The sequence below is a fragment of the Artibeus jamaicensis genome, unplaced genomic scaffold, assembly GCF_021234435.1.
Source record: "Artibeus jamaicensis isolate MK-2021 breed Jamaican fruit bat unplaced genomic scaffold, CSHL_Jam_final scaffold_3272, whole genome shotgun sequence".
Lineage (NCBI taxonomy): Eukaryota > Metazoa > Chordata > Mammalia > Chiroptera > Phyllostomidae > Artibeus > Artibeus jamaicensis.
This window is the reverse complement of record NW_026522039.1, coordinates 234,866-244,975: the sequence shown is the minus strand read 5'-3', so window position 1 is coordinate 244,975 and position 10,110 is coordinate 234,866. Positions and strand designations below refer to the sequence as shown.

The 10,110-nt window shown below is 44.9% G+C and overlaps 1 protein-coding gene across 1 annotated transcript in view; it reads right to left on the bottom strand.

Annotated features, from left to right (window-relative positions):
- Positions 1-374: 374 nt before the first annotated feature.
- Positions 375-10,110, bottom strand: part of PRSS38 (serine protease 38) — a 32,110-nt gene continuing 22,374 nt past the window's right edge. The window contains exons 4-5 of the mRNA XM_037140476.2: positions 1,086-1,228; positions 375-629 (exon numbers count right to left, since the gene is read on the bottom strand). Coding sequence (XP_036996371.2) covers positions 375-629; positions 1,086-1,228 — 398 coding nt within the window. The remainder of the gene's footprint in view (positions 630-1,085; positions 1,229-10,110) is intronic.

Genomic DNA, 10,110 nt, shown 5'->3' with positions numbered 1-10,110 from the left:
ACCTGCTTTGTACTTCTCATCTCCCCTGACACCTGGCATCCCAACAGTGCCATTCTGTCCGCATGAGGGAGCCAGCATGCTGGGTGGAAACAGACGCAGGACTTCAACGATGCTCACTTTTTAAATATTTAATATCTCACCAAACCTCAGGTATCACAGCACTCAGCCAAGGGACCTTGCTCTCCCTGGGCACGTGGCCCTTCTGTGGTAACTGTGTCTGCCTCTCAGGTGTGGCACTTGCTCAGCCCCTCCCTGACCCGGAATTGGCCTGGCTGGCAGACCTCACCTCACTCAGGTATCCAGAGACCTGAGGGGCTGAGCTGGGCAGAGACAGTGGTATGCAGCATGAGGAAGCCAGGGTGGGGGCCTGGTACTCACAACATTGGCAGGAAGGCTATCATGGTCACGAGGACACTGATAGAGGCCCCCAAAGTGCAGGAGAGTGTGGGGAGTGGCTGAAGAGGTGGGGGTGTGTGTGCTATCTGATGGTGGATCCATGTTGAGAAATAGGACACTCGGGCATACACTGTAGGATACACGGGGAACAGGCAACCACGGCCCCAGCTCACTATTCCAATTTGTACCCAGATGTGGTTGAGTTCACAGACGAGTGGGCCCCCAGAGTCACCCTGGAAAGAAAGAGGGGTTTCCTGTAAACCTGGCGACTGGCACCTGTTACCTCCTGCAGGAGGATGGCCCAGAGCCCAACCCTGCAGCGCCAGGGCCAGAGCCCCTTCACTCCACAGCCACACCTCGCCAGTGCCATGTCCTGCTGTGGGAAACAGAGCAGGTACCCCAGGGTGACAGCAGGCAAGGTCCCCAGGTGGGTGCATAGCTCTGGCTTACTCTGGCCAGCACTGGGGTCCACAGGGCACTGGGCACTGACTGGGCCTGTGTTCCATGTGCACCTGGGCCACCTTATGGTCCTGCTCAGCCTGTAGCTGCATGGTGATGTGCTCCAAGCTCTGAAAGGGCCAGGCCTTCAGGGACCACCCACCCACTTGGTACAAGTGTTCCCGATGGCTCCAAGCAGATTAACAGTTGAAAGCCATGGGCTTGGGGCCTGCCCTTGCAGTGGGATGCACCTCACACACAGTCTTCACGTTCATGAGGTCCCCGGCACACATCATGTCTGGCTGAATTAGTGATGGGTGTCCATAGAGCAGCTGGCACAGGATCAACGGGATCAGAGGCACCTGCACCTCCTGCAGGTGGTCTGAGGAGTCACCTGTCAGAAAAGCAGCACAGGTTCAGGGACAGGGCCTCCCAGCCCTGTTCCCCAGGACATGCCCAGCCCCACCCCCTGCCCAGTGTGCTCCACCAGTGGCTTTTCTCGCTCCTGCCCTCCCATGGTTCCCTTCCTTGCACCGGGACTCAGGATTTGGTCAATGACATGGGACTGGAAATGCCACATGGAACTTTATAAGAGAAACGTAAAAGCCCATCCTCTTCCCACTGCTGTAGCTTGACTGCAAACAGCTCTATCGCCTCTGTCCCTGGGTGACTGTGGGGCTGACAGTATGTGCACAAGAAAGGAACCCTCAATTTTTGTGGGTTGTCACCCCTGTATCCCCTCTATGCTGAGGGGTACAGTAATTGGTCCCAGGAACCATGGGCTTCCCTGACCACTGTGTGAGGGGGTCCTAATGCCCCAGACTGACAGAAAGAAGCAGCTCTCACAGGCTTGGGACCCTGTGTCTAGGGTCAAGGGGGCTGATGCATGTGTACCCTGAGGGGACAAGACAGCAAATGGAATGTCAGCAATGTCTGTGGTGGCTGCTGACTGTGCTGGTGAGGTAGTCAATTAACATCAAGGAATGAGACACAGGCCCTGGCTGGTGCACACAGGAATGCAGAGCAGCAGGGAGTCCACAGACTTGGGGTGCAGGGTTGGGAGAGGCAGCCCAGGAAACGGCAGTTAGGAAACTACTTTGAAACTACCCAGCCAGCTACCAATGTCCCTGAGACCTTCCATGATGCCACTGAGAACACTGAGGTGGGGGGCCAGCAAGGACTCCAAGAGCACCTCTCCTGCCAGGAGCACTCTCTGGGCTGGGACATGCAAGGGGCACAAGCAGCTGGAATCTACAAGGTGGATGGATGTTAGGAGGAGGGTGCTCCAAAGAGAAACAGCCCTGGGGGCACGTACAGGACCCTGGTGGACCATGGTCCACTGCTGGACCAGGAGCCCCATGCACAAAGGACACACTTCCCATGGCAATAGCAGAAGGTGGCCAGGTGGGACTGCACAGTGCCTGGGGCTCTGTCAGGGTAGGAGGCTGACTTCCAATGAGTCAAGAGTGAAGAGTCTTATGGGGAGACAGTGTTGAGGTGGGGGGAAACATCCCGTTGTGCTCACATGGATGCTGAGGCCGCACAGACATGGGCAGACAGAGGGCCACAATGATGTACGCAGAACCCACTGCTCCAGCTGTGGCAGGGCACAGAGGCAGACATGAGGCACGGATGTGGATGGGAAGAAGTCGGCTATCATTTCCATGAGTTCTTCAATGCTGGTAGTGTACCAGCTCAGGAAATGGGAAACCAGGGGAGAGAGGTTTGTGCACAGGGTAGGTTTTCCCTGGGTCTCCAGTGGGAGCTCATGAGAAATATAGGGGGCAGGGTAAGGACCAGAGAGAGGGTTCCTTGGTGCAGGGAGGTGTTCAGGAGACAGCCAGCTGCCACTGGAGGGCCCAGAAAACACAGCTTGCTTCTCTTCTTGCACACAGAGCCTTCCACCAGAGGGGACATCATTATACTCTTGCTCCCAGGGCCTGGACAGGTGCACCCCTCTGGAGAAAGGGCAGAAACCAGATTTATGTTCCTGAAAAGCTTCTGGACTCAAGAACTACAGCAGTGACACCAGAGGTCAGCCTGCTCTCCCCTGCTGTCACAGGCACAGGGCTCTGCAGCCAGGGTGGTGCGACATTTACTCACCTAGTGACACACTATCAAAGGGGAAAGCAGGCAGTTCCATACTAACGGCTGGAGACTTTGATACCCCTCACTGCAGTGATGGAAAGAACAAGCAGACAGAAGGCAAGGAAGGAGGCAGAGACCTAAACAACACAGCTAACTGGCCTGTACTGCAGATACATGCAGAGCACTCCACCCAAGGGCAACAGGCCTTACGTTATCTCATGAGCATGGGGGCATTTCCCAGGCAGATTGTATGTTAGTCCACAAGTTAAGTCTCTATAGATTTTAAAAGATAGATAGGATAAAGGCTTAGTAACATTGGGCTTGGCAGTGATTTCATTATGACATGAAAGGCACAGGCAACAAAAGATGACTAGACAAACTGGACTTCATGAAAAATTTTAAATGTATGTGAAAAGACACTGTTTACTAGGTATAAAGGCAACCCCCCACATAATGGCAGAAAATATCTGCAAATAATATCCGATCAGGGGGTTAATATCCAGAATATATGAAGAACTATTCAACAATAAAACAACCAACCTGATTCAAAAATGGGCAAAGTCTGCTAGAGTGGTGACTTCAACCTTTCTCATGTCATGGCACACATAAACTAATTAATAAAATCCCGCAACACAAAAAAACATATACTTTTTTGCCAATCTGACAAAAAACAAAGGTATAATTTTGATTCATTCACACTGAATGGCTAATGCTGTATTGGATGTTGTCATGTTTTTATCTGACAATCTAAGGGAAAAGAGGTCAGTGCTCCTGACTAAACAGTCAGCTACTGCATGTTTTAAACATTCTAGACAGCAAATGATGCCTGAGTCCAGTGCTCCAGCTTGGCTGTCACAGGCTGCCCATGACCATGGGGGGTAGGTGCAGGCCCACTACTGTGCACACCAGGTTTTACAGTTCACTGTCATACAGTGTTATTGTGGCCATGCATATGTGCCACAGAAATTGGTACCTTGAAATTGGAGGTGTCCATAAAAATAACAAGAATGTGGCACTGGTTTTGGGACCTGAGAAATAGATAAATGTTCCCATAGTATAATCTTTCTAGATTCTTTCATTTTTCTAAATGAAAAGAAAATTGATAAAAAATGTTGGGTGGGCTGTGTTCTGAAGTTGCCAATGGCAATTTGGAAAATAGAAAACATATTTACTGAACTGAAGAAACTTGAGAAGATGACTCCAGGCAGAATTATGAAAGTCTAGAGGTTGCTTCTGGCTGAGTATAAGGGTCTACAAAAAAGATGAACTCAGAATAGAACACACCAATTCTCAAGCACAGGCTAAAGGGTATAAAATAAAGAAGGGGTCAGAAAACCTCCTGGCAGGGACCATGAGGCTTTGTAGGCCAGACCACCTCTGTAATGGGTATTCAACTTTGCCAACTGGAGCAGCTGGACAACACTCACATGAATGAGCATGCTTGTATTCAAATACAAATGTACTTATGGACGTGGAACTTTGGAGTTTATACAATTTTCATATTTCATGAAATTTTCTTCTTCTTACGGTTTTATATGGGCTATGTGTGAATGTAAAAGCCATGCCAAGATTGCCAGCAACACAGAAAGCCATGGGCATGACTGGGCCCACAGGTTGCATCCTCTGGGTTGGAAATGAAACTGCTTTGGTCTCAGTCACAGGCTTCACTGTCAGCACTTTTGTTGAAAACTTGAAGAATTAAGATTTTGCCTAGTAGATGTTCCATGCTGGAAAAAAAGGGACTCTAGAAATCCTAGGTAGGCCATCCCATAGCACACTGATGTAGCCAGAGAGGCAGGGACTGAACTCCGAGGTGCAGATCTCAAAAAGAATGGGGGTGTGGTTTGGGCAGCTCAGGAAGTCACTGAAGACTTGTTACAGTGTTTCCTGTCTGGACTAAAAGGTATGAGATGTTCAAAATGTCAACAGGTTTCTGGTCCCCAAAGAAAGGCTGGGAAAGATGTTCAATGTGGCATTTTTCAAGGCTCTTGAACAATGAAGAAGTAGCAAAGAAGTGTTAGATGTCTTTAACTGACATAAAAGGTGGCAAACACAAGGCCCATGGGCCAAATCCAGCCCTCCACCTTATTTTATCTGGCCCATCACTTTGTTTCTATCTGGCAGCAGCGTGGAGCTCTCACTTAACTGTTAAGGAGTAGTTACATTTACACAGTCCTAAAATTACATTCAGCCCTTTGAAGGCAAACACGAGGCTGATGTGGCCCCCAGTGAAAATGAGTTTGACACCCCTGGCTTAGAGCCAGGAGCCTCGGAAAACAGTCATTTGAAATCTTGGCAGGTTTACTGTAGAAACTGGAGAGCTGAGTCTAAAATTCATACAGAAATGCAAAGGACCCTGAGTGCTGTGTGGCCCTGAAGAAGAGAGGCACGTGGATGCCGTCTCTCATCAGACTCATTGTACAGCTGCATCCCACAGAGGCCCCCGAGGCAGAGCGGGAAACTCCAAGTATCCCCCACACATGGTCACACAATGTTTGACAAAGGTGCTAATACTATTCAGTGGGGAAATGAGGGCTTCTAGGTGAATGGAATAAGTGGGTTCCATTGCTGGAGCAAGTGGGTATTGATGTGGAAAAAAGTAGTTCTTAATCTTTCTCTCACATCACATGCCAAAAATTAACTGTGATAGATCCTACAGATAAATGTAAAAATTTAATTCATAATGCTTCTAGAATAAATGAAAAGACTTATCTTCATGGCCCTACAAGAGGCAGATCATCATAAACATGACACAAAAGGTCCTACATATAAAGGGAAAAAACATAATAAATTGAAGTGTCAAAAAACCTTTTTTAAAAAAAAAGACATATTAAATTTAGAAAGCAAGCCATAGTCTAGCAGAGAATATCTGTGTATGTAGCAAAGTACATGTATCCAGAATATATACAGAACTACTACAAATAATAAAACCTCAAGAAGCTGTCACTACACAATAATTAGTATAGCTACAGTGAAAAAGACTGACGCTGTCAGACTGGGCAATGATGTGGGCCAATTAGAGGTCTCATACACTGACACTGGGAATGTACAAAACACAGTCAGTTTAGAAAGTTTGGATTTTCTAACAAAGTTAAATTTAGTCCCACCCTGTAGTGAACATAGTCTACTTCCAAGTATATGCCCAAGATACACAAGTGTGTGTTCACCAAAAGACTTGCATCATAATATCTGTTGCCGATTTACTCATATTTCCTAAACACTAGAGACAACCCAGATATCCATCTACAGGAATACGGAGAGAAGAAATTTGGCCATGTTTATAAAATGGAACACTATGTGACAGATAAACAAGATAAACTACCATATGAACACCTTGGATGAATCCCAAATACAGTAGGTGAGAGAAGGAAGGCAGACACAAAGGAATACATGCTGTGTGATTTCACAAACATGAAGTTTAAGATGAACCACATCCAAGAATCCACTGCCAAATCCAAAGATTTACCCCATGTGTATTCTAAGAGTTTTGTGGTTTTAACTCATATTTAGGTTGTTGATCCACTTAAAATTTTATATATGGTGTGAGGTAAGGGTTAGCTTCATTCTTGTGCATGTGGAAATACAGTTGTTCTACCATCACTTGCTAAACAAGCTATTGTTTTCCCACTGAGTGAACTAGGAATGACTGTCAGAAACCAACTGGCTATAGATGTATTGGTTTATTCTGGACCCCATTCTGTTTCACTGGTCTGTGTGTCTGTCCTCATGTCAGCACCACACTGTTCTCATTGTTCTAGCTTCATAGTAAAACTTGAAATCAGGAAGTGTGAGAATTCTAATTTTGGTCTTCTCTTTCAATACTGTTTTGGCTATTCAGGGCCCCTCCTGATTGCATAAGATTTTGAGGATCAGCTTTCCCATTTCTAAAAAATTTTGGAGTTTTGATAGAGACTGGATTAAATATCACTTAAAGCAATCTCTATGAAGTGTAATCTCAATCACTTTGGGTAGTGTTGATGTCTTAACAACATTAAGTCATCCAGTCCAGGAATATGAGCTGTCTTTAAACTTATTTAGGTCTTTTAAAATTCCTCTCAGCAATGTTTTGTGGTTTTGGAATACAAGTTGTTCACCTCCTTGGATAAACTGATTCATAGGTAACTTTTCTTTTGGATGGTATGGTGTTGTTTTCTTACTGTACTTTTTCATTGTTCATTGTTCAGGTATATAGAAACACAACTTATTTTTGTGCCCTGTAACTTTGCTAAAACTATTATTGTCTGTAGTTTTTTTTTGAGGATTCACTGTGATTTTCTGTATATAGAATCCTGTCATCTGTGAAGAGACAGATCTACTTCTTCATGCCAGTTTGGAAACCTTTTATTTCTTCTTATTGTCTAATGTATATTGAGCCTGGTACAATATGGAATACCAGTGAAGCCACTCAACTTTTGGTCAAGATGATGGAGAAGGTAAATGCTATGCTCATTTCCTACCATGACCACAACAAAATTACAACTAAATTATAGAAAAAAACACCCCATGAGAACCACCTCAGGACTAGCTGAACAGAAACCCTACAGTTGAGGATATCAACAAGAAGCCATGCTGGGAGTGGTAGGAGGGGTGGATATGTGATGTGGGCTGGCCAACACCCACATGTGGTGGTTGAGAATAGGGAGGGATATCTCAGCTATGGAGCTCCCACTCAGGACCAAACACTGCAGCCCCACCCTGGGCTCCCCAGTCCAGAGCACCAGTCCAGGAAAAGGAGTCACCACAACAACTGGCTGTGAAAATCAGTGGGGATTCAGTCCAGAGGAGATGGAGGGCTGCTGGAATCCCAGGTGTCCTCTTCAAGGACCTGTGCACAGACTCACTAGCTCACAAAAACTCACCTCGGGCTCCAGCAAAGGGATTGCAGATCAAAAGACAACAGAGAAATACTGGGAGAAACTGAATTGTGTGGCTTCAGGGTTAGGGTTGGAATAGAAGCTGCCATTGGTTCTGTGAAGAGTCCTCTTCCCACACAGCCTGCTGGTGCAAGCAGCTATCAAATCTGAATCTTCGTTAACCTGATTGTTCCCCCCACTCTGCTGACTTCCCAAGACTCCCCCCACCCAGCTCATGCACCACCCAGGCCTCTTTCAGTAGCTGTTCCTCACAGGCAACCAGCCTCAGCCCAGGCTGAAGACATTTCTAAAAATTCTCAAAGGTCCATAGGCCCTAGGCTGGTGATACCTGGTCTCTGACTGCCCTGTGTCTCTTGTTGAGCAGCCCCAAGACTCACAATGGTAACAACCGACCTCTGTTCATAGCATAGCCTCTCCCTCATGCCTTTAGGCCTGTGCAAGTAGCTAAAAACTGAAAATCACTTCACATCTCATACCCTGCTGGGCACAGTCAGTGGCTGAACTGGGACTGCTCTAGAACCCCTCCCAAGAGGCCCCAGAACCAATATACCCAGTAGCCAGCTTCAGACCACAACAGAGCATCATGCGATTAACTCTATAAACAGCACACCCACATGGTGGTCTTGGCAGGCACTAGAGTTCCACTGGAATAAATTTTGCTCCACAGGGTCAGCCCCAGCTTAGCAGCTAGTCTACTGTGGTCGTGGCAACCACTTTGTACAACCACTTTGCCAAAACTGGGAGATGTAGCAAATTTACCTAATATATAGAAACAGAGAAGCAGCCAAAATGAGGGGACAAAAATGTTGCAAATGAAAGAAAACTCCAGAAAAGAACTAAATAAAATGGAGGCAAGCAATCTACCAGATACAGAGTTCGAAATACTGGTTATGAGAATGCTCAGTGAACACAAGGGAAGAAGAGATGAACTTAGTAAGTGAGGGAACTTCAATGGAGCAATAGTAAACAAAAGGACATGGAAACATAAAAAAGAACCAGTCAGAAATGAAGAATATAGTAACAGAAATTAAGACTATATTAGATAAAATAAACAGCAGATTATATACAGTAGATCAAACCAGTAATGTAAAATATGAGGTAGTACAAAACACCCAATCAGAACAGCAAAAAGAAAAAAATAATAAAATGATATCTTAAGGGAACTCTGAGACAACATCAAGTGTAACAACATTCCCATCCTAAAGGTACTACAAGGAGAAGAGAGAGAAGAAGGGATAAAGAACCTATTTGAATAAATGATGACTGAAAAACATCCTAAACTTGGTGAAGGGAGTAGATACACAAGTCCAGGAAGTGTAGAGAGTCCCAAACAAAATAAATCCAAAGAGGTCCAGACCAAGACACATCATGATTAAAATGCCAGAGGTTAAAGACAAAGTCTTAATAGCAGCAAGTAAAGCAACTGGTTACATATAAGGGAACCAATCTGCCTGCTTGTTGGCTCCCAGAAATCTGCTGATTTCTTAACAAAAACTTTTCAGGCCAGGAGGGACTGGCATAAAATATTCAGTGATGAAAAACAAGGAATACAACCAAGACTACTGTACCTAACAAGGCTGTCATTTAGAATTAAAGGAGAGATAAAGAGGTTCCTGGGAAAGAAAAAGTTAAAGGAGCTCATCACTACCAAACCAGTATTATAAGAAATATTAACAGGACACTTTTAAGAAGAAGGAAAAGGAAGACCATAAATATGACTAATGCAATGGCAATGACTACATATATATCAATAATCACTTTAAAAGTAAATGGATTAAATACTCTAATCAAGACACGGGGTGGCTGAATGGTTAACATAATAAGACCCCAAAAATGCTGCCTACAAGAGACCCACTTCAGGTTGAAAGACACATGCAGACTGAAAGTAATGGAGAAAGATATTTATGCAAATAGAAATTTTTAAAAAGCTGGAGTGGCAATACTTATATCAGACAAAATAGACTTTAAAACAAAGGCTTTAACAAGAGATAAAGAAGGACATTTCATAATGATAAAGAGATCAATCCAACAAGAAGATATAGCCTTGTAAACATTTACACACCCAATGGAGGAACACCTAAATATATAAAGCAAATATTGGCTGACATAAAACAGAGATTTACAGTTAATACCGTAATAGTAGGGGACTTTAACACCACATTGACATCAACAGATAGATCATCTAGACAAAGAAATCAAAAAGTCAACAGTAGCCTTATGTGACACATAAACCAGATGAATTTAATTAGTACTCTTAGGACATTTAACCCACAAGCAACAGAATATACATTGTTTTCAAGTGTACATGGAACAT